The sequence below is a fragment of the Nematostella vectensis genome, chromosome 7, assembly GCF_932526225.1.
Source record: "Nematostella vectensis chromosome 7, jaNemVect1.1, whole genome shotgun sequence".
Taxonomy (NCBI): Eukaryota; Metazoa; Cnidaria; class Anthozoa; order Actiniaria; family Edwardsiidae; genus Nematostella; species Nematostella vectensis.
Genome location: NC_064040.1, coordinates 9,350,504 through 9,374,555, shown reverse-complemented (window position 1 = coordinate 9,374,555; position 24,052 = coordinate 9,350,504). Strand labels below are relative to the sequence as shown.

Genomic DNA, 24,052 nt, shown 5'->3' with positions numbered 1-24,052 from the left:
GCATACCATACAGTACATACCATTTCTTGGTTGATAGGAAAATGCTTTCTGATTCTTAGCCTGCATGCAAGCGGTTTCAAAATTCTTTTAAATATGAATAAGATTGATGCATTCAGGCTATTTTATTCTACGTTTGGTGTAAAAAATATGTATAAAGAAAAAATATATATTTTTCATTTATTGCCTCATATATGCATAGAGGTTTGTTTACTGGTAGCTATATATCTGTGAGCATGAAAATAAACTGTTAACATTAAAAAGTGTTAAGAGTGGATTTTTAAGACAATTTGGTTGATATTCCTACACCATGCCCACTTATTTTTAACATTCAACAAGATGAGGTTCGAACTTTCAGTTGAGGCTCCTCTAAGATGTGGAAAATCAAACAAAATGCTTAATGCATATAAGTAAAGGACTGTAAAGGATTGTATCAGTATGCGCTAAAACCAAAGTAAAATCACTTCTTTTGCTTTTTCTTTGGTTTTGCTGCTTTTGCAAACAATGCTGGGTCCAATTTCTCCAATGACACTCCCTTGGTCAAAAAAAGTCTTTGAGCTCTCTCTTGTAGTGTCCCTCCACATTTCAGCCCCAGAGACATAAGGTGCTGTTTAAGACATTCCAAGCCTAGATTCTCAAGTTCAGTTGCAGAATTGTACTCATCAATGCAGAAAGGCTGAAGAAAAAAGAAAATGAAAGATAAATTTTGAATAATTTACATACATTCTACATTACAACTACATAAAAAATTCTTAAAGTACGCTCAAATACAATTAAACACGAGGTTCCACTATAATAGGGGAAGCTCCTCCTGCCCCCAAGCTCAAAAACAATCAGTCGTCAATGTGTCTACATGTCAGGATAATTGCTCTGAGCGCTAAATTCAAATTTTATATTCTAAACCAAATTAAATATCACTCCTAGCCCATTCGCTACTATACCGCCCTGAAACGCCCGGCGGAAAAACTGTCATATTTCCCTGTATCGCCCGGCTTTCGCGCGCGCAAGAAAAAACCCTTTAGCCCCCCTCCCCGGCGAGTAAAGCTTTTGAAAATTCAGCTGTAGCGTGAAAAAGAATTGACCAATCAAATAAGCACTTTTGCGCATCTCCTAGCAACCGAACAATAGAACAATGCCTTGTAGTAAAATCACTTGTCTCGCGCGACCGCCATGTTGAATTCTTGGAGCCCCGATAGCGCTTGAAAATCGCAATATTTCTATTATTTTCTCGCTTTTAAGGCTTGGTAGGGGAAGATAATTAAAAAACCTGACATGATAGCTCTAGATAGGAAAATTACAGCCCGTGAGAGGATCGTTTCGTTAAAAAATGACGGGAAACAGTGCATAAAGGCATCAGAATTCACGCGGGATTCTGACAGCGAAATCTAAATTTTGTGTCTCACAGTGGAGATTTTGCCGTGTTTCGAGGAGGACACTGCCTCTAGTCTAGTGAGAATGAATTATCTACCCACAAAATCTGCTGTACGGATAGAGGCTTCTTATTTTCGTGAAAAGACCTGTATAATACTTATTTTGGCTAAATCAGGCCGGGGTGAATTAAAATTTGACCACGTGTGAATTTACATGGTTGCTCTCATCTCGAAATACTTAATTTCAGGAGGTCAAAATGGTACAAAAATAACCTTTACTGGATCACATAACATCTGCTAGGTAACAAGGATGCCACACAGGGTTTTTAGATGGATTAACTCGAATATTTTGCGTGTTACTTTGCTTTTTTGAGAACGATAGATTTGACTAACAAAATCCGTGCGAACGATTTGAATCAATTCTATATTCCTCCGTTCTTGGTAAATAAAAATTAAGGAAAATCAACAATTAAACAAAACTTTCCGATGATTGTACATTGAAGATGTTGTGAACTGATTATGAGTTTACGAAATTCACGGAAAGCACTAAGATTTCGTTCTCTCAACATAAAACCGATTTAGAAGGTCAACCGTCGCTATTTTCAGAACACGCACTTTGAAACCGTAAAACTGGTTGATAAAATGTCTTTGTTTTACCTTGAAAGTCTTGAAGTCTTATCTGTGCAATAAACTCGTGGAATGTATTCAGGGATACTGTGAGTACATTTATTTAAAACATTGTATTCATTTGTGTATTTATTAAAGAAGAATTTTGTCAAAAGATAGTTGTCTTTTGTTTATTCGTGTTCACTAAATTGAACACACAAATTTGAAAAAACTTGTTAAATAATAGTCTAGTTTTTATATTTTCCTAGTTGTTTACAGATTAATTTGTACACCATCAGATTCCTCGTCTTTTCCTTAATAGGATGCACTATTTGCTTTTATGTAATATTGTCTCGCAATTTACTGCGCATATGTGTTTAGCCTTCTGCTCGAGGGAATTTGCAAAACTCATGAAAACTCTCAGGGAGAGGGCGAATCGCGCGCGCTATTATCCCAGGAGCGAATGGGCTAGACTTGCCCACCTAAAATGTTCCGATTTATAGTAAAATAATGCTTAACCAACTTGTGCGAGCTCTATGTAAAAACGAGCATTTTCATCACAGCGCGAGAACAATTTATGCAGATGCTCAAAATTTAAAAATTTGCCCCGAAAACGAGAGTGGACAGCAAATCACTAACATATCAATCTCTTAACACAACTATCTTGTTACCTGTGCAAAAATAGATTTTTTTCTAACTGACTTAGGCTCAGAGATAAGCAATTTCACATGAGGCTTATAATTTGTGACCGTTAAACACATCGTCTGATAAGTTTGGGGTCAGGTATCGGATAGCTTGGTAACCGCCTAACCAAGCGCACCCGAGGAGCCAGGCCTCCGGGCACCAAACAGGTGCTTGAAAAGGAAGGACTGAGGACCCGTGCTGAGTCATGAATTTGCAGGGATTGAAGAGAGGGTGCAAACGTACCACGGCTTGAATGGAAATGGGCACCAGCGGTCATCCTCGATTTTAACTTATGCTAAATTCTGCTAATGTAGCATACATCTAGCATGGGAGTGTTCAGATTATAATTGCAAATTTGAGCCCGGGGGTGGGGGGAGCTTTCCCTTTTATAGCGGAACCTCATGGTTAATATCACAGTCAAGGTAATGGTTAAAGTTCCATGCATTATGTGATAGTTCTAAGGGCTCTCAGGATATTTAAATATTTGAATATTTTGTATACATGGTTTTCAATTGTATGAATTCAAGAATTAGCACAGTTTTACTAGCAATCCTTGCTCAGTGCTACTAACAAAATATATATAAACCACTTTTCTCACCTTGTCCTGGTCACATTTTGCAGTTTCACTCCCCTTGCTTGGCATGGTGTCACCCTCAGTTGAGTCACTTCTATCACTATCAGGCCGCTCAGACTCTACCAAGCTCTCAGAAATTATACATGAAGAGCTTTGTACTGTCTCACCGACTTCCTGGTCAACTCGTTGTGCCAAGGGCTCATCTTCAGTTTTGGTTGTTTTAGTGTGAGGGTCTATTTTGTGAGATGTAGATGCTTCAGTTGCTGTTGTGTTTTCTGTTGAGATGATAGCTGATGTCTGTGTTTCTTCTGTTGATGTAGAGGTTGATGTTCCTGGCATGTCTTGGTGTATCCTGTTGTACTCCTCGTCAGATATATCTTCTTCACTCTCATCCTCCAAATCATCCATTCCCAACCTTTAATCAAACAGCTCTACTAAAGATCATAATGACTTTTTTCTTAAAATAGCTTGATTGACTGTTTCATGGTTCACCAATAGTATTAAGTTGATTTTATTATAGGGATATTTAAATGAACAGTGATTCAATTTGATTTAGTTTATTACCAATTAATTATACATCTCATTTACATTGATTTCCAGGAGTTCCAATACTGTAAGAGGGGACTGAAATGAGGATTTTAAGAAAGGGGGATTCATTTCTCATTCATCGATTTCCTTATACTTCTCTGAAAATAAAACAGCTGGGCCCAGGCCACCCCTGAACCTGCATTCCACAAAAGCTACCCTACTTACCACACTTTTTTCTTCTTGGTGGCTGGACCTTTGCTAGGGCCTGTACGCTTGCTTCCTGCACTAGAAGTGGAGGGTTCTGATGTAGATGCTTTGAGACCTGTAATTTGGAAGTTGTATAAGTTTACAAGAAGAGAACTAATATTATAAGAAAAGTACAGTATGTGTTCATGGCTGCAGCTATACCATCTTGTATGGGAGGAACGTAAGTTGATTTGCTTATATTTGCTAGGGGGAGATACCATTTTCTTCATTTTGTAATATTCTGGCTCTAACGGGAGGGGAAGGACTGTCCCCTCTCCTGACCCCATGTTAGGCTACGGCCCTGGTTACATACTGTAGTATTCACAATATACATATGCATAAAGTTTTATTTTTGTTTTACCATCTATTTAGTAGTATACTTTGGCAGAAGGGTATACTGTAAGAATAGGGGAGGAGCACAAGGTACTTAAATGGGATAAGTGTCAGTGTGAACCTTGTTTTAAAGCATCTTCTATCTTTCCAGCATTCTCCTGGATCTGTTGGGTGTAACTTGCATCATCAAAATTGTGCTTGGGTAGTGATCTTCTTTTTTCCATTTTCTCTTGTTTACGACGAGCAGCCTCCCGCTCTCTCTCAGCCTGCTTTGCTACCCACTCCGTAATCCTACAAAACAATATTAAGTCTATTATCAAGACAGATTCCATGATGCATTTTTTTCTCAATTGCCACCAAATTAATAGTCAGAGCCTAGAGCTTTGGGTGTGGGGAAATTCAGATCTTTTTTTATTTTACAGGGAAAACACTGATTTTCGTGAATGAAAATTCAGACTGCGTGCGAGCTGACAAGTTTCATTTTCGAGCCACCGGCCCACAATACATTTGTCAGTCAGCAACAAAGGTGTTTTAAAGACTGGTATATTTAAAGGGATGTGAAAGGATCGGGAATTGTGGGAAATCTGTGGTTTTTGGTAATAGAGATGAATCGTTTTGAAGGATATTGCTTTTATTCCTTCAGATGCACTTTGAGCAAACCAGATATTCAAATGCAAACTTATTATATTAAAGACTCTTTACAGTTTGTCATTGACTTTGGAATTTGTTTATTTGTTAAAATCTACCCAGATAGAGATGAGGTACCTTGAAATGCTGTTAGGCAAGTTAAATATTGTGAGAAAGAAAGATCAAAATTAATTAAACTCATTTGGTTTTCAAGCGGTAATGACTATTTGATCATGGCCTTGACTCTAAGGCTAAACATTGCGCCTCTAATGTAAATAAGACAGTTAGAAAATAAACATACTTTTTCTCATCATTTACATCCCTCATTCTTCTTCCACTGAGGTCCCTGCAAGCTTCTCTGCTTGTTGTCTTCTCAATCTGAGCACCAATGGCCCTAAGCATAGACCCAAAACCTCCCTTTCCTCCAACCAAACGTGGTATAATCCTCAAAGTGTCATCTGGTGCTAGGAGGATCCCATCTGATGGGAACACTAAATGGCCATTGTGTAGGAGGTAGAAATCTTTGATAGTCCTCTGCCATTACAAAGTAAGGAAGTTAGAATTAGACAAGGATAGACCAGATCCTGTAAATCTGTATGCCCTTAGGCTTATTTTCCACTCTATGAGCGGCACTGATTCTGGGGCAGCACTTTATCGAGTAATATGGTACGCGTTTGTCTTATTATTTTTCTATTTTTACAAATAATTACTAATTATAAGCAGTGGCCTTAGGACTGCCATTGAGAATTTGCACTGGCAACTTTGCTTCTTATAAATATAAATTAGTTTGGCAAGGTAGTACAGGACGCATGAATCGGGCCTAAAACACAAACGCTTATCCATGCTTTTGTCAAAAGTTTTGAGTCATCCAATGTTAAGGATATTGCGGTTGAGGATTTACGACTGATTCTGCAGTTTTTATACTCTGGTAAGTAAACAGAGTTAGTTTATAAACAAGAGCCAAGTTAAAATTTTTCATGACGTTGTTGAAGACGACGGCATTGCCCACTAACCTGTTTTGTTAGATTGGCGATTTCCTGGCCATTTATGTACCCCAAATTCGAAATACAACATACTTTTCCATCTGGTGAGTATAAAAAAGCAGACATGGCGGTATAAATAAGAAAAGAAAACAACGACTTTTATAATTTGTAGTAAAAAAGTAGGAAGACGAGTTTGATAAGCAACCAGAAAGTGCTACTTTCACGAAATGTTCAGGACCTCTCGCTTAGGTTTCAACACAGGAAGACCAGAAGTGCTATTTGAGAGAGAGAAAAAACAAAAAAATACTAATTAACGGTTGTATCATTTGAACAAAAATTAGGCCTGGGGCTCGTTTCTCAAAACGTCCGAGAATTCTCGGGCCCGAAAACGATATATTCTTTAAATTTCAAAAGCTGGCTAATTTCTATAAAATCTATGGTATCTAAATGTGTTGAAATCGTATTTTACCACAAAGATTCATGTAAAGGGCGATTCTCTTATAGATTTATAGATTTTGATTTTTCCCGAACTTCTCAGGCCCGATTCCCTGCTAGCAGAGGCCTCTTTTCTCTGTATTTCGCTGGGCTGGAGTTCGCAAGGAAAAGATACCTCTGCCATGGGTCGCAAGTTCGTTTGATCAAACCGCCGTCCACGATCGTGGACGAGATCCAGAGCGCATGCTCCGTTCATTAATTACTGGCCACTATTTGAGCCCACAATGACTACCGCATGCATGAAACGTATATCCGCTGCCGGATAATTTCCCTGCTAGCAGAGGCCTCTATTCTCTGTATTTCGCTGGGCTGGAGTTCGCGAGGAAAAGATACCTCTGCCATGGGTCGAAACTCTTTCTGTTGCGCATGCGTGAGCGTTAATAAGCGACCGACGTGCCAAAACCCGTACCATCGCGCGAAAGCTGTCAATATGCTTTGCATGGGTTTAGTCGGAAATCATGAATCAAACTCCGGTTAGTTCTCCTCTTCGAAAAAAGAAAACAACTGTTCAATTTCAATCACCTAAAACGTCACTAAAAAGATTGAACAACAAACGCAGCAAAGACGAGTTTTGTCTTGTTTGTGGGATTAATTTCAAGACATCTGGGCAGGCGAGTTTCTTCAATGTAAATATCGCACAGTTGGATTCGAAGAAAATGCTACAAATTTTTTTGGTAAACTTAGATCAGCTATTCCCAGAAGAATATGCAAAACCTGTAAACGGAAGATTGACTCGTTTGTCAAAAGAGAGAAAATTCTGAATGAAGATAAGGCATTGAATGGCTTCTTTTATAATTCGTCGCGTGATATTTCTACGGAGGACGCCGTTTCGAATGCGGGCTTATTATCCGGTTCCCTGCTAGCAGAGGCCTCTTTTCTCTGTATTTCGCTGGGCTGGAGTTCGCAAGGAAAAGATACCTCTGCCATGGGTCGCAAGTTCGTTTGATCAAACCGCCGTCCACGATCGTGGACGAGATCCAGAGCGCATGCTCCGTTCATTAATTACTGGCCACTATTTGAGCCCACAATGACTAGCGCATGCATGAAACGTATATCCGCTGCCGGATAATAAGCCCGCATTCGAAACGGCGTCCTCCGTAGAAATATCACGCGACGAATTATAAAAGAAGCCATTCAATGCCTTATCTTCATTCAGAATTTTCTCTCTTTTGACAAACGAGTCAATCTTCCGTTTACAGGTTTTGCATATTCTTCTTGGAATAGCTGATCTAAGTTTACCAAAAAATTTTGTAGCATTTTCTTCGAATCCAACTGTGCGATATTTACATTGAAGAAACTCGCCTGCCCAGATGTCTTGAAATTAATCCCACAAACAAGACAAAACTCGTCTTTGCTGCGTTTGTTGTTCAATCTTTTTAGTGACGTTTTAGGTGATTGAAATTGAACAGTTGTTTTCTTTTTTCGAAGAGGAGAACTAACCGGAGTTTGATACATGATTTCCGACTAAACCCATGCAAAGCATATTGACAGCTTTCGCGCGATGGTACGGGTTTTGGCACGTCGGTCGCTTATTAACGCTCACGCATGCGCAACAGAAAGAGTTTCGACCCATGGCAGAGGTATCTTTTCCTCGCGAACTCCAGCCCAGCGAAATACAGAGAATAGAGGCCTCTGCTAGCAGGGAACAGGCCCGAAATTTACATGGCTTAAATATTAAGAAAGTTCTCGGGACCTCGCAGTCACCCGAGACTTTTCTGGTAACTTTCTGGCTTCAGCAAAACTTCGAAAATAGCCCTATTGAGCGTAATCATTTGAAATATGAACCAAGAGGAAGTTTAAACTGTTGTAAAACATGAAAGCGGTTCTCAAAAAGGAAAACATGCGAAATTTTGGGCAAAAATGCAAAATAAAGTTTTCGGGCCCGAGAATTCTCGGGTGTTTCGAGAAACGGGCGCTAGGGTAGAAAAAAGAGCCTTCTTTTGCCTCGAACGTAGCCTGAGTATCAAAAAAGCCTGATACTCAGGCTACCTCGAACGTTTCTTCTCTATCTTTCCTCTTCTTGTCAGTCTTTGTGGTTTCCCTGTGTCTCATTCTCAGCGAAAACATGAGTTCGAGTTGGAACAGGAAATCCAACATGGCGGCTGCTCGTGCTTCGAAAACTCTCCATAAACTTCATGCTGTAACTCTGATACGAAGTGGTATCCGCCAACCCTGGTGGGAAAAACGAACACTCAAAGTTTTGGGACTCACGAAGCTCCATAAAACCGTGGTTCATAAAAACACGCCAGCAGTAAATGGGCTTTTGCGCTCAGTGAAGCATCTTGTCGACGTTACACCGATAAAAGTCGTGGAAGAAACCTCTGGACAAACGCAAGACACTCAAGGAGAGCACGTGTTTCTTACGTCTGATGGAACGTTTAACGTTCAAGCTTATAGAAAATATATGGAATCTAGACAATAATAGAAGATTAATTCCCTTTCTAAGCAAAAAGGAAGAGTTCTTCTTGGGCCGAAGGTTGGATCGCCAATTGAGTGAAAACATGTTTTATTTGAGCTAACAAAGTTGTAACCGCAGGACTACAAGAAAATGGAGTTATAGGTGCTCTGACAGACTTAAAGAGTTAAGGAGTATGGTTTGTTTACATTGGCTTATTTCTACTGACTGATGACAGTTCCATACAACCAATATTGTTCTGTCAATGCAGCTATGCCGTCACACTGATACCATCATATGAGACTGCACAGAGTTAATATCCTACTGGTCTGTCTGTCTGCTGCTGATTCTCACCCTCTACACTGCTGACCGCATGGCTTGCAATATCGAGGTACATACTGTAGGTAAAAAGGATTGTACACCTTTTAGACAAAAAAGATTACTGTATCTCTGCATCCAAGTATCCAGCATCCTACAATGAAAACACATTTTTGTTAAATTTGTCTAACTGGTGATGACTTAAGACCAGCATAAGTGTAATTAAAAATTTGCTATCAGTATTCTTCTTGCAACCAATTTTTTTTATTTCCATGACCAGCACCCACTTACTTACAGTAGGCATTATTTAATATAGAATGAGCTGGAAATCGACCATACTTGAGTGATTGCTTGCTTTATTTACTAAAAAATCATTACAAAAGACTTCAAGGTGTGGAAGATTTAAAAAGCAATGCAGGTATTGGAGTCATTGCATGGGCTCATAAGTGACAAAATGATTATTTCAAAATTTATAATATAACCAGATGTTTTTAGTATTTTCACTGTACATTGCAATAGAAATCAAAAACACTGGGAAATTAAATCGTGAAGCAGAAACTCAAAATGGAAGCATTGAGTTCAAAGCGCACCAAAAGACAAGAAAGTCTACTGCAAAACATGGCCACGTTTGTTCTTCATCTGCTCGAAGCCTCGGTCTATTAACCGCCCCCGCTTTCCAGAAACTGGGAATATGTAAGATTGGAATGGGGTGGTTATCAAGACCTTTACACCATCTCCCGATCAGCCGCCATTTTTTTATCCTAGCAAAATAGTAAAACCAGCCTTGGAGGGAGGTAGGTAGGTTTTACCTACTATTTAATGTACATTTTCCTTACATTTGCCTATATCCGTATGGTATACAGTATTTAAGCTAATACAGTATCTTACTTAGTTTACAACAGTTACACCTTATGACTTTGACTGATAGCTAGCCTAAATCTTATAATGTATAGATATAGGAATGCTTTAGCTGGTTATAACCTATACTAAATAATTTCATCAGTAATAATACTTTATTCACTCTTGTACTTTACACAGATTGAGTTTATAATTATAGGAAAAATAAGAATAGTACATTGAGTCTGGAATCCGGAATAACAAGTAGTTTTCAAGCCGGATTCCAGTTAAATATTTATTGTTGATAGAACTGTGAGGAGAGGAGAAATGAGATAGGAATTAGGAGAGTTCTAGAGTGAAAAAGTCGTGACCTAGTATTGTTCATCCAGTAAATGACGCTTTAAAGCACTTTGAAATGTGTAAAGGTTAAGCTCTTTCAACTCAGTGGGGAGATCAACCCAAAGATCTGTTGCAATATATTTTAAAGTTTGTTTACCGGAGTTTGTTTGTACTTTATTTTTGTATAAATTTTTCCTAGAGGCATATCTTGTATTGCAACCATGGATATTTTTTAGCTTTGTCCTATACTTTCCTTTGCAATGTTGTCAATTATCCGTTTCCTCATCCTTTCCCTTCTCTCTCCCTTTCTCTCCTGTTTTATTCATCCTTTTATCGTGCTTCATTTTTCAAAGGGGCTCCAAATTTTGCCCTGGGGGCTTGGCAGCTCCTTGCAGTTCAATCGACACATCATCTCCGCCCTTCGAGCGTTTTCTCTCACTACCTCGGTTTCCAACCTTGTTATGCGGAACAGAGCAAGGTTTTCTTGAAGTCACATGTGCGTGCTCGCCTTCCACAATCCGACCAGTACATCTTGGTCGCAATATCTTTTTGTATTGTTCTTTGAAAATGGGATTCATAGCACCGTATATAAACGGGTTGATAACTGAAGATAGTCCCCCAAGGAAAGAATACAAAACGTAGACTTCCCGGGGGAGAGAGTAAGGACCGCGAATGAATCCTATGATGTCGATAATTAAAATTGGTGTCCAGCATGTTATATACCCAACAACAGTAAGAAACAAAACACGGGTGACTTTGATATCTTGAATGTTCGGTCCTGTTGTGGTATCATTGATGTTTTGCTGCATTGAAACTTGGTGTTTTCGAATTGTCTTAAATATGTTGTAATAACAGAATGTAATAACGCACATTGGTAGGAAAACGATAGCGTAAACAACAAACGTGCTTGGCTTCAAGCTGTCATTTTGAAAACAAATACATTTTCCTGGGTGGAACAGAAATCTTTCTCCGCTTGCCAAATACTGTATTGGTACGATAGAAGCCATAGCCCACGCCCCACAAATAAGAAGTTTTGTGCGTTTTGGAGTGAACAACAGTCCATAATAGCTCGTACGCACCACTCGAAAATACCGATTGATAGCTGTAATGGCCATAAGCAACATCGAGGCACAAGAAGAGGCCAGGATACAGAAGCCCTGAAGCTGGCAAATTAATTCAGGAAATGGCCACTTACCCAGTGCAATAGCCCCGCTTGATAAAAAGTTATAACTCAACATCAATAAAATATCCGATATAGCAAGTGATCCAATGAAAAGATGAATAACTTTACCATCTTCCTTCTTTTTCTTTACGACCAACAAGACGAGAAAGTTGCCAGCTACCCCTACAATAAACTGCGCGATGATTGTGATAGTTTCGAGTGCGATGCGGGCGTTTCCTCTGTTATCAAGTTGCTCTCGAAGGGTGTTTGCGTCCAATGAATATGAGTCCATCGCTCAGTTGTTTCTCAGTTCTTCAGTGAGAGAGTGAGAGCTCTGAACTTACGAAAGTATACTAAAGAAAACACTTTTTCATAGACAATTAAACATCTGTGCATTCGAACTATTCATATGGTGATTTTAAATGTTATATTTTGTTTTATGACTACCTGAAATACGCCAATCCGCCTTCTAATTTAAACTTTTACCAATATTATCTTAACTTATTTATTTTGTTTAGAGACTTTCTTCACGGTATACAATAAGAACAAAGTAATAAATAACACAATGCCGATTGTGTCACAAGGGGCTAAAACTTAAAACACAAATACTACATTCGTCAAAATATCCAACAACAGTCCTAAAAAGCGATCTGGGAAATGTCAAATAAGGTTACCAAGACGCTAATATGCAAACAATCGAAAAATAAAATATCACGCAGAGTATCTTGTAGATAGTTTAACATCTGTCCACTTGCACGTTTCATAAGGTGATTCGAAATTCAGTAATTGTTCTGTGAAATATTGTTTTGTGGAAATATTTATATATATAGGGCTCGCAAGCTAAAGCATCCAAGGGACGTACCATTTAACTTTTGAGGGGGTGGTGGTGGATAAATTCATGTGAGCAAGATATTTTTCCTCTTGGCTATTGGGCATCACTTTTTCTTACAGAGGTGCATTATTCTTTTTGGTGCATTTGTGGTGCACGATTTTTTTTTGTGTGGCTTGTATCAATTCGTTTTTCAAAATCAACCACCCACCCCATCCCACCCCCCAAAAGTTAAATGGCCCGTCCCTAAATAGCTTTCCTGCTATCATTGAGCAAATCAGCAGACGTTTTCCGTTCCAGCTTTCACACACGGTAATATAGATCTCGCGTCGAAGTGGGCGTTGGGGGGTCTAATTACCGCAATACCGCACAAAACCATGGGCGCACCGCAGGACTAATTAAAACCGCAATCATTTTATTTTTTTTTACTGTAATACCGCGCCATTTTAAAAACAAAATCTCGCAGTGTTTTGGAATACAGCATTGCCGTATTGTTTTTTACCGCAATATCGTATGTACAAAAAAGAATCAATACCGCAAACCCCTCCCCCCCCCCCCCTAGGCGTTCCCCCCTCTCCCACGTCCGTGTTCGATAAATGGCGCTTCACAGGGAATTATTATTTTTCATTACTGATAGAGAAAAGACAAAATGTCGATTTTCTATTGAATATTTTTTTGGAAGCGGTAAAAATCACTAAAAAGCGGAAGATTTTGTTCTCCACGACTTTCGCCTCATGCGGGAGAGCTGACGGGTGTGCAGGTGTTTTTTTTAGTATATGGATATTTGTTCTTGACATGCTGATAATTATTTTCAATTTTTGATTTCCAAATTCACAACTGCAAAAAGAGATTAGATTTTACCCGCTGAGAGAAATTTACGGTATGGTTTTCATTGTATCCTTGTGTCAGTGTCAACAACGTGTCAGTGTCGTATAGCGGTTCCGGCTACAACCAAAGTTGCTATTATCACTCAAGAGAGCGCAAAGGCATTTCTGTTAGGATTTTTTCTCGCCTAACCAAACATGATCATGCCGAATCTTTCATCTAGAGATATAAAGGGCCCGCTACTTTTTACAAGAAGAACTCGTAGGAGTTCGGCTTCTGCTGTTATTGAAATACTCGCGTACTGCGTCATATTGTTTGCAGGAATAGTCGGGAACTCTTTGGTGCTGTATATCATCTTCACGAAAGGCGCACCAAGAATATTTTGCTACTTTTCATAGGATCTTTGGCGTTTTCGGCGTCTCTTCTCGTCCCAGCTTGTTGGCAATTGATAAGTGTCGTGATACTTGAAAAATGGCCTTCTCCGATGATTCGGGCTGCCAAATACAAGGATTCTTCGTGGTTACCATTGTTTGTGCGTCCCTCATCATATGGCTATTAGGGAGTACTGTTCAATATTTATGCCCGAGGGGAGGGGGAGGGGCGGTTCCCACATGGGAGGGGCTAAAAAAGTTTGGGGTACACCGATGGGGAGGTCATAAAAGTTTGAATGTGGTTGAAGGGGGAGGGGTCAAAAAATTTCATCCCTTTAAAGTATAAGAAACTTTTTTCTTAATTATTATTGATATGAGTTATCAAAATGCAAGAAAAGCCGTTTCCTAGCGTTGCCAATAACACATTTAGGCTACATTTACTGCTGTGAACGCTTTCCCACAAATGACAAATTCAACAATGTTTATAGTTCACCTAAGCTTGACCTATAGGGACAATAAAAACAACAACTGAAATATGTGCTTTTCTAAAATATACTAGGAATCTAGTGGGTAGATTATTACATATGGTCAATGTGTAAAAACGTCTGACTCGGATACCTATCAGACCAAATGCACAGGACGATTTTATCTTTTATTAGGTAAAATATAAAATTGTCCTGCGTGATTTTTACTAGTCCTATGGCATGCAAAGATAGATATAGGTATAGATACATATTCTTTACTGTTTCAAAACGCCACAAGACCACTTGTTACTTATTACAATAGAAATATTATTTCTTGGTTGTTTTTAATTGCATTATTTGTTTATATGTATCTATATTTCGTATTATAAATGTAGTTTTGTGGATTTTTAAATAGAATGAAGGGGATCAAACACGTTTTTGGGTTTCTCCTGGGGTGGTCAACAAAGGTTTTATGTTGACAAAGGGGGAGGGGGGGGGGGGTTGTACAGAAAACTCAAGTGTAGTGGCGCTGAATACCGACCCCCCCCCCCCCCCCGGCCATAAATAATGAACACTCCCTTACCGCCGTTAATCGGTACTTCCGAGTGGTTCGTCCATCCAAAGTATTATCAATAGATTTTCAACCCAAATCGTACAAGACTCCTTATTGGTCTAGCCTGGTTTTGGGTTGCCTTGAGCCGTCACAGTATTTGGCCAGCGGAGAAAGATACGTATTCCAACCTGGGAACTACTTTTGCTACCAAGTCACAACACCAAAACCGGGTGTACTTTTTCTCTATGGATACATTGGAATTCCTGTGAACGTCATAACTTTCTGTTATCTCCAAATGTTTCAAGCCATAAGACGCCAAAAGTGTCGTCAATGCGCCAGAACACGATTACTGCTGAACCAAATGTTGAGGATATCAAAGCGACACGCACTCTTTTCTTGAATGTCATAGGATTCTTATTTTGTTTAACTCCACTTGTGGTAATATACAGCATAGACTACGCACAAAGCTCGACAACTCTCCCTCGCGAAGTCTACGTCTTGTATACATTCCTGGTATTACGAATTCGGTGTTTAGAGAGGAATATTATGTAGGAAGATTCTAAGGGTTAGATGTTCTGGCCGGGATAGAGAGGTCGAGCCTTCAGAGTCAGTCCAATGGTCAATGTTTACTGGTCGGCATACTGAGTGTGATACACACGTGTCTATTTTTACGAGGCGCGAGTCAGCTAACCATCCCAGGGCTACCGGGGAAAAGATCATTGACAAGCTAAACATCGAAATCATAAAAGGACAACCAGAGGATCAGGTTATTACGGTGAAAACCAATGCCTGGGTTGAACTTTAGATAATCAGATAATGACTATTTCAATCAATGGATGTCGTTTTACTAAATCGTTTGGGCATTGGGGAGGGGAGGTCTAATAACCGCAAGCAATTTTTTTTGAAAACGCAAAACCGCAGAAAAACTTTGGTCGCATACAGAAGGACAAGATTTTGAATAGCATGCGACACCCTAACATTTCCCTGGTTTAGATTATCCCGTAACTACGGGCAATATTTTTTTACCGCAAAACCGCCGTTTGAAAAGCAAAATCTCGCATCTTGCAGTATTTTGAAATACAGCATCATCGCATGTTTTTTTTTCTCTCTTACCGCAATACTACAAAAAAGGCCACAGTTTTAAAATAAATGAAATACGCTCACTTTTTTATATAAGAATATATAGTTTACATTTGAGACAGAACCGTTCATATTTGTTAGCATTGCTTAAAATGTTATTGCTAATGTTCGTGATGTCGTAATCTGAAATACCAATGATAACGAAATTAAAAAGAGAGTTACATAATTATGATAAATAACAATAATGTTCAATTCGCTATCATGAGAACATTTGATACTGCATTGTTGCTATCTATAAGCCTCGGCATGTCCATAGAATTTGGTGAAATCTCAGGCTAAACGTTATCTTAAAAGATTCTCATAAAAAATGATTGTAAATGATAAATAGATCAAAGAATATGAATAGAGTCTAGGGGGTTAGAACAATCATAACCATCTGACTCCTAATGTTTCAAATTGAAATTCACTGGTAACACCTCTACGTTAAACACGTTTCGTGTTATGCGTTTGCCTAAACAAGTTTAACTTTTTTTTTTATTTCTCATAGGGACTGAAAACTAACAAATAATGATATTCTATGCATGGTAATTCGTTGATTTTGGAAACAAAATGATATGCTTTGTTATGTGTTATTGAGTATTTACATTATATACGCTGCAGCTGGTGATTACAAATTTTATTGTTTTTTGGTGGTTTTTAATTTAAATTAGAACTTGAATTGAAACTTTACTAAAAGACGCTGTGAGGCAATTATGGGATTAAAATTCAAACACCCTTCTTCTCGTAAGCAATTCACAACAGTGTAAAGTTTGTGTGGCCGTAAAACTGGAACACACTGAATGGATTCGACGCAAGAAAGTTTCAAAATTCTACAAAGTCAGCTTTCTGCTCGCGGGCAACTTCGTTCTACCACAGAGGCAGCAATTTATTGCTTGCTAATCTTTATTGGAATAATAGGGAATTCTATGGTGTTGAATATTGTATTTAAGAAAAGAAACACTCGAAAAGTGCTCTTGCTTTGTATCGGAGCCTTGGCTCTGGTAGACGTTCTTATGCTTACACTCGGTTGTTGGCAAATAGTTGTCACGTTGGCTTTCGGGACTTGGCAGCTCGGAGATTTTATCTGCCAGCTTGAAGGATTTTGTGTTTTTGGTTTCTGCTGTCTGTCGATTCTGTTGCTGACCATCACAGCCATTAATCGGAGTTTTCAGGTCGTAGACACGAAGTTTTATGGCTCGATTTTCACTGTAAAACGTACACAACTATTTATTCTTCTTGCGTATGTATTGGGCATTCTGAACCCAATACAATACTTGGCTTTTGGTGAACGATACACTTTTCATCCTGGAAAATGTTTCTGTTTCCAGGAAAACAAGGTTTCACCAAGTGCTATGTTCTATCTTGTCGGATACATTGCTTTACCAATACCAGTCATAACGGTTTGTTATTTTCGGATATTTCGAACTATCCGAAGACATAAGATAAGAGTGACATTCTTGCGACAAAGCAACAACTCGGTCGCCGGACCAAATGTCGAGGACATCAAAGCGACACGAACTCTATTCCTGACTCTGATGGGCTTCCTATGTTGTTGGACACCGGTTCTAATCATTGATATTATTGATCTTATTCGAGGATTTTCTTTGCAACATCGGGAAATCTATGTCGCGTATACCTTTTTAGGGACTCTCTCCTCTTGCATCAACCCTTTTATATATGGCGTTATGAATTCTATGTTTAGAGGGGAGTACAAGAAGATTCTAAGAATGATATGCTTTGTATGGAACACTGAGGAAGAGTCAATATCACGAGTGCGAAGTGTTATTACAAATAATGGCTGGGTACGTGAGCGAGTGTTGGTCATAGAAATACAAAATTGATTGCAAGAAGAAAACTGGAAAGCAACGTTTTATGTCCACTGTGCTGGTCTTTAGGTATAAAAAATAATAATATACGCGCGTTCTTATTGTAGGATACAACATACATGGATAAAGAGACAGTAATCTTTTTCGCTTAAAAGGTGTACAATTCGTGTGTAATGCGGACAGCGGCTTATGAGAGTGAGAATCGTCAGTAGACATATGGACCATTTTGATATTGACTCTGTGCAGGCTCATTATGATGGTAACATCGAAACGGCAAGCGCTGCATTCAAAGAAAATATTGGTTGTATGGAACTGTCATCAGCCAGAGGAAACAAGCCAATGTAGACAAACCATACTACCAGTTATTGTTCTGCTGAAAATGATAAAAATGTCAAGTAATTTAATAGTTACGGTTAACAATAATTTTCCGCCAAAATAGTCTTTAGGTTATGAAACAAAATTGAGAGGAAGTACTGGTTAAAAAAAATGCAGCGTCTGCTGGATAAACTCTTAATTGACGTAGAAATATTGCATAAAGGAGACTTCTAATCAAAATACTTACAGCCAATATACCTTATTATTATTGATGAGCAGCGAAAGATAAAGATGAGATGAAGAATACTCACCTATGGGTGCAATTCGCACCACATCCATGCATCATTATCATAGGACTTCCCCTGTTCCCATTCTTATTTATTAGTGACTCAGATACTTAGAACAGGTTTATACCATAGCTAACCTGCAAACCTTTTTTGAAAGCTGTATCTATAAGTAGGAGAACAGTGATTGATAAGCGCTAGATTGCAAATATTAACTTAAACTGTTTGAAGTAATTTGTTCATATATGAAGTAATGTATCCATGTGTGTTTTAAAAATTACTAACCCTTGCGAACTTGATGCTGATTGTGTACTTATTTTTATGAAATTTTCCCAATAACAAATGATCAAGAAATAAAAATATATCGATGGAAAGGTATGAAATATCCTTTTTATTGATTTGTTTTTCTCGCTTTCTTTGTTTAGATTCTCCATTCAATCAAATACACACTTCCTTTCTGTTTCTTTTTGTCAACCTTAAAAGTTTCATTTTTTTTACTTCTAGAAACGCCAAAATAGGTGAAAAAATCTTACAAACGTCTTTGAGAAACTATGTATAAGGTTGTTCGACTACAGTCTGACAGTGGCCCACAGGTGTCAAAAACAAACCAAATTGCAAAGCACATTCACAAATTGAAAACACATTCGCATAAATTGGAAAACACATTTACAAATTAAAAACACATTCGAAAAAGTTGAAGACGCGTTCGAAAATTTTCGTAAACACATTCGCAAACTCGAAAACACATTCGCACATTCAAAACACATCTGTCCCACGACTTTGGGTTTCCTGTGTGCTGGCCTGGTTACAGGATGATATTTGTGGGAGGAAATCGTGAAGTCGCCGTTCAAGTTCTTACAACAAGAATCATACAGGAGCACACTTGAAATGGTTGGTGAAACTTGCCTTTTCACTGTCTTATGCTTAAAATCGATCAAATGCCGCATAATTTGCGATCATCCTTTATATAGATTGTGCACTCTCAAGCATTTTTATTCAAGGTTTAGCTCGACCTGTAACCAAATACTCTAAACTACTGGGGCCGGTTGCACAAAGCATGTATAAGTCTATCAACCGGTTAAATCCTTATCTAGCGGATAAAAGTTATCCAAGTGGCGTGATTCGGTTGCACAAAGCCCGAATAAAAGTTATCCAGCGGATAAAGTTATCCGGATGGTAAGGTCGGATTAAGACTTATCCACCGAATAAATATAAAGAAAAAACAAAATGGCGTTTTGCTTTCTATTTTTTTTTAGAATTTAGTTTAATTTCAGACACAGTGAAAGTTGAAACACATGCAAAGGACGGATTTTACAGTTGGTAAATTTACAATGAACTACCAGCTGACATGCAGATCTGGCAGGATCAATCTATATTGCCCGTTATGTCGGAAATGTGACTCCCAAAGACAGGAAGAGACTAAACACTATCCCCTGTGATCATTACGTGATTTACGTGCACTTTGCCTTCATAAACTATTTGTTTTCTGGCACTTTTATGTAGCTTTTTCAACAGTCTATTTTTATTTAAAGGAAAAACAGCATGTGGTTTGCATATTTACCATGGAAACGGGAAGCTATTCAGTGATAATGATGGTGATATAGGGGATAGTTATCTAGCCTTCTATCCACGCTAAGTGCAACGCTATTTATCTGGGGCCGGTTGCACAAAGCCAGGATAAGTCTTATCCACCGGTTAAATCCTTATCCAGCTGATAAAAGTTATCTGAGTTGCGTGATTCGGTTGCACAAAGCCTGAATAAAAGTTATCCAGCGGTAAAGTTATCCGGATGATAGAGGTCGGATAAAATCTTATCCACCGAATAAATGGGAAAAAAAAATGGCGTCTTGCTTTCAAACTTTTTTAGGTAATTCAGATTAATTTTAGATGCAGCGAAAGTTTAAACACATGCAAACGACAAATTTTACTGTTGGCAAATTTACAATGAACTACGGACTTACATGCAGCTTTGGCAGGACTGGAATCAAACTATATTGTCCGTTTTGTCGAGAAATGTGACTCCCAAAGACAGGGAGAAAATAAACACTATCCCTTGTGACCATCCCATGATTTACAGTTTATTGAGGCACTTTGCCTCAATAAACTGTTTGTTTTCTGGCACTTTTAGTAGATTTTTCAACAGTCGCCATTTTGTTTGAAGGAAAAACAGTGCGCCCTTTGCATATTTACCATGGAAACGGGAAGTCATTTAGTGGTAAATGATGGCTATTCAGGGGATAGTTATCCAGCCTTCTATCCACGCTTTGTGCAACGCTATTTTATCCGCCGGATAACTATTCGCTTGATAGGGATTTTATCCATTGGTTAGCGCCTATCTGGCAGATAACTTATCCAGGCTTTGTGCAACCAACCCCTGGTGGATAACTATCCTCTGGAAAGGGATTTTATCCGGTGGGTAGGGCCTATCTGATGGATAACTTATCCAAGCTTTGTGCAACCGGCCCCTGAACCATGGTCGTGGTGGATTATTCTAGTTAAATATTTGTAATAATAATAAAGAAAAAACTTACAAGGATTTCTCTCCTTTCTTGCAGTCTCAAGGAGTAAAGATATGTGATGTAGACCCCGAGCTGGTGAAGAACGCTAAAAAGTTCAGACTTCGCAAAGAAAAAACTAACGCCGCTTTGATAAGTAAGAACTCCTGACTTCAAACTAATGTCAAGATTGCATCAAACAGGGCAGGAAATTGGACATAATCAGTGCTATTCAAGGACATCAAGCCACTTTTCATACAAATTGCATTTAAAAGTTTAGACAGTGGTGGCAGACAGAAGAGGAGGGTAGGGTATATCTAAAACCAGATCTAAAACCTCAAATTCTTGGGGGAGCATGCCCCTTCAATGTTCCCATAAAATATTTGCAACCACTGCCTTGGATACAGTACTGACAGAAAGTAATTCAACCGAAAGTTTCCGAAATTCGCAGACAATTTTTCTATTGTTCTATATCCGAAATTTCGAGAATCTTCGGCTACGTTTTTTTCAGCAATTTAAGCCAGCCAGAATTGTGAGATCCAAAATTTTGGCGACGTTAAGGGTTATTGTTTTTTACTTTCATTGTAAATGAGCTCTTAATCTGTACACAACATTTGAACAGTCAAAGATGCAGTAATTTGTTGTGTTGTTGTCTGCTTTCCATCATTCTTTATTGCTATTGAATCTATTATTTTAACTTTTTTACTTATTGAAATGTTTGTTGCGTGTCACTTTAGTGATCAGACCACTAGACTGTACTTTTGGGTAAACAATAGGGGCCTTGAAATACTGGAGGGGTGTGGGGGGCACATCCCTTCTGTTTATTTCCTTATAATTCTTGACAATAGTGGCAGAGGGGGGGGGGGCTGGAGAGCTATGGCACTGATAGACAATACTGTTTTATTTCTGCAGTGAAAATTGATGTTGAGAAACAGGTTATAAAAGAGGATGAGCTCCATGAGGTAAGAGTCTTTGGTACTAGATTTATTCAATTGTATTGGATAAATCAGATAATTATGACTAGTATGATTTTCTTAAATTTATAAGTGACCAAGCAGGAGAAGGACTGTGAACAGAAGAATGAGAAGCCTTCTATTTCATTTTTCCATCTGCCATGTTTCTGTTCCAATCAATTTCAGCTTAATATTATATTATAGACAATATTAATATTATAGACAGTGTTGCCTTCATGGTAGTGCATTCACTATAATTTTTTATCATTTATAGGATATTTCCATAGATGACCTCCGAGATGAGCTGCCAGAACACTTACCTTCGTATCCTTTCTATTCACAATAATATTCTATTCACATAATTTGAGGACATTGCATTTTTTTTTTCAGGTTTTCAGAGCTAACTTTTTAATAACACCCTACCCTGCTAGATTGTGATTTTCTATCCTTATTGTATTAAAAAGTCAGTTCTGAGAGCCCAACAAAAATCAGATGAAAGCAAGCAAACCTGTCAACTCTCCCGCATTAGGCGGGAGTATCAAGCTTTTGGACCCCTTCTCCCCCTCTCCCGTGTTGAGCACCATATCTCCCGCTTTTTAGCGATTTTTATCGCTTCGGAAAAATTATTCCATAGAAAATCGTCATTTTTGCCTATTTTCTATTAAAATATTTGAAACAACAATTCCCTTGCGTAGCGCAATTTATCTAACACCCTCATGAGATCTATAAGTGGATTTGTAGAAAGCAAGAGCTTTCTATACGGCAAACGCCTGCAAGGTTAAACCCACCCCTCCCCCCAAAAATTGAATATACCCCAATTCTCAAGCCTTGAGATTTTCGGAGGTTGACAGGTACGAGCAAGGTACAATGTTCTCTTCACTTCATTGGTTTTATTGCTTATTAATTGTTGCACACAGCAATGACAACAAAATTTGGGAGCTAGTAAAATCCTGAATTTAAAAGTCAGGCTGGATGCTATACTTGATGCTCAAATGAGTTCCTTGATGGTATGTGTAGATATGTGTTGTTTAGTTATTGCTATAAACATGACGATGGTAGAGTGTCATATCCACTTTGCTTCATATTCATCTCACCCCAAGGTAAATGGCTAATCTGTACTGTACTTATGATAATAGTCATTGGTCAATCATCCTAACTTATAAGGTCACTGACTAGTTGTTAGTGGATGGTGTACTAGCAACATGTCTAAGTGTAGCCACTGGTATCTCTAACAAATAATGGTACTATGAGCTGATACAGGGTAGGGTGAAAGGGAGCCTGCTAGACCACTCTCATTTGGGGTATAAATGGTTTAATAAGACACAGAGAGAAAATGAGATCTGGTTTGGCTTGAATGTGCCCACTGCCCCAGTGAAACTCAGCCTTCACACATTTGAAAACAAAACTTTCCAAAATAACCCCAAAGATAGCCTGCATCGCTTGCAGTTATGTTGAGTTTCAGAGCAATTGTCTCTCCGAGAATATGTGAACTTGTTCGCACTCCTTACACTAGCCCCAGCTGTCTCGCAGGGCGATTCAAAACAAACTTAAAAAGGGGTGAGTGTATTCTTGGAGGGAAAATTGCTCTGAAACTCAACATATGGTAACTGTACAGCAGCTAGGCAGACTACCCCAAAGAGGGCCAGGTAGCAGGCTCCAGTAGGATAAAGGCACCTGATTGTGCCAGCCAATGTACCAAATAATTGATGTAATAATTGATCATTTTTTTTGATTGAGGAGACTCAATGCTCTCATGTATCTGTTAATTTCTAGGATGCAAGCCTGAGCTGCAAATGATGTATGCAGGATCCAAACTCAATTTGATCAAAGAATTAGATGCTACTAAGGTAAAATAAAAACCTCTAAATACTGAAAAAATACAGACATTAACAAAAACAACAAAACTTAGTAATAGAGTGAACTCTTGCCCCTATGGACACACTAAAAGGGCACCATTTTATTACAAATAAACAGAAGTAATATCCCTTCCTTCTTTCCCTATGTAGTTACACAGTTGAATAACCTATATTTTATTTTTGCAGATCTTTGAATTGAGGTCTCTTGAAGAACTAACTGAGGATTGGCTCAAATCAAAACTAGCTTTTTTTAGGTAGTTAGGGTACACCAAACTCTCATTTGATGAGTTATTCAAAGGGTCTTGACACGACACCTCATATTTCTTTAAAAAGAAAAAAAAACATATCTACAGTACTTGTACTTATTTTAGATACAAGTGCTATTTTTACAGTTGTGAAGGAAGACTTCATTATATTAGCAAGTTATTGTGCACCATGCTTTTCAAAATTCAAATTCAATAATTGTATTATTTTATTTACAGTAGGAAAAAATACCTTACGCTATTTCAAATCCCATTAGAATTACATGTCAATGAAAAGAAGTAAAGGATTAAAGGAATTTTCTGCCATGTGTGTTATTAAATCACAGGGATTTATTATGTCTGGATGCAAAGGCTGCACATCTGTTTTCACTTCAGGCCTGTAAGCAGGATTTTGAGATTGGGGGT

General features: G+C 38.4%; 4 protein-coding genes across 4 annotated transcripts; 2 read left to right on the top strand and 2 right to left on the bottom strand.

The window, feature by feature from the left end:
* Nucleotides 1-107: 107 nt before the first annotated feature.
* On the bottom strand, nt 108-6,180 carry LOC5504176 (replication stress response regulator SDE2). The gene is made up of 6 exons (XM_001625068.3): nt 5,979-6,180; nt 5,267-5,499; nt 4,460-4,629; nt 3,985-4,081; nt 3,256-3,646; nt 108-673 (listed from the first exon to the last, which is right to left on the bottom strand). Exons 1-6 carry the CDS (start codon nt 6,072-6,074, stop codon nt 458-460), a joined length of 1,203 nt encoding a protein of 400 aa, XP_001625118.2. The 5' UTR covers nt 6,075-6,180; the 3' UTR covers nt 108-457.
* A 3,763-nt stretch (nt 6,181-9,943) lies between these two features.
* On the bottom strand, nt 9,944-11,852 carry LOC5504193 (melatonin receptor type 1C). Its single transcript, XM_001625069.3, has one exon. It carries the CDS (start codon nt 11,784-11,786, stop codon nt 10,680-10,682), a length of 1,107 nt encoding a protein of 368 aa, XP_001625119.3. The 5' UTR covers nt 11,787-11,852; the 3' UTR covers nt 9,944-10,679.
* A 1,909-nt stretch (nt 11,853-13,761) lies between these two features.
* Nucleotides 13,762-18,463, top strand: LOC5504188 (melatonin receptor type 1A). The gene has a single exon (XM_032372455.2). It carries the CDS (start codon nt 16,456-16,458, stop codon nt 17,494-17,496), a length of 1,041 nt encoding a protein of 346 aa, XP_032228346.1. The 5' UTR covers nt 13,762-16,455; the 3' UTR covers nt 17,497-18,463.
* A 405-nt stretch (nt 18,464-18,868) lies between these two features.
* Nucleotides 18,869-23,953, top strand: LOC5504191 (glia maturation factor beta). The gene is made up of 7 exons (XM_001625055.3): nt 18,869-18,971; nt 20,636-20,732; nt 21,488-21,537; nt 21,803-21,852; nt 22,546-22,628; nt 23,302-23,375; nt 23,571-23,953. Exons 1-7 carry the CDS (start codon nt 18,969-18,971, stop codon nt 23,640-23,642), a joined length of 429 nt encoding a protein of 142 aa, XP_001625105.1. The 5' UTR covers nt 18,869-18,968; the 3' UTR covers nt 23,643-23,953.
* The last annotated feature ends 99 nt before the right edge of the window (nt 23,954-24,052 follow it).

Coding starts and splice junctions, on each gene's coding strand:
- LOC5504191 (XM_001625055.3), top strand. Junction 20,733..21,487: donor AACTAACGCCGCTTTGATAA/GTAAGAACTCCT, acceptor TTATTTCTGCAG/TGAAAATTGATGTTGAGAAA. Junction 21,853..22,545: donor CTGCCAGAACACTTACCTTC/GTATCCTTTCTA, acceptor TGGTATGTGTAG/ATATGTGTTGTTTAGTTATT.
- LOC5504176 (XM_001625068.3), bottom strand. CDS start 6,074: ATGTCTGCTTTTTTATACTCACCAGATGGAAAAGTATGTTGTATTTCG. Junction 4,630..5,266: donor GATGTAAATGATGAGAAAAA/GTATGTTTATTT, acceptor ATTGTTTTGTAG/GATTACGGAGTGGGTAGCAA. Junction 674..3,255: donor CAAAATGTGACCAGGACAAG/GTGAGAAAAGTG, acceptor TTTTTTCTTCAG/CCTTTCTGCATTGATGAGTA.
- LOC5504188 (XM_032372455.2), top strand. CDS start 16,456: ATGGATTCGACGCAAGAAAGTTTCAAAATTCTACAAAGTCAGCTTTCT.
- LOC5504193 (XM_001625069.3), bottom strand. CDS start 11,786: ATGGACTCATATTCATTGGACGCAAACACCCTTCGAGAGCAACTTGAT.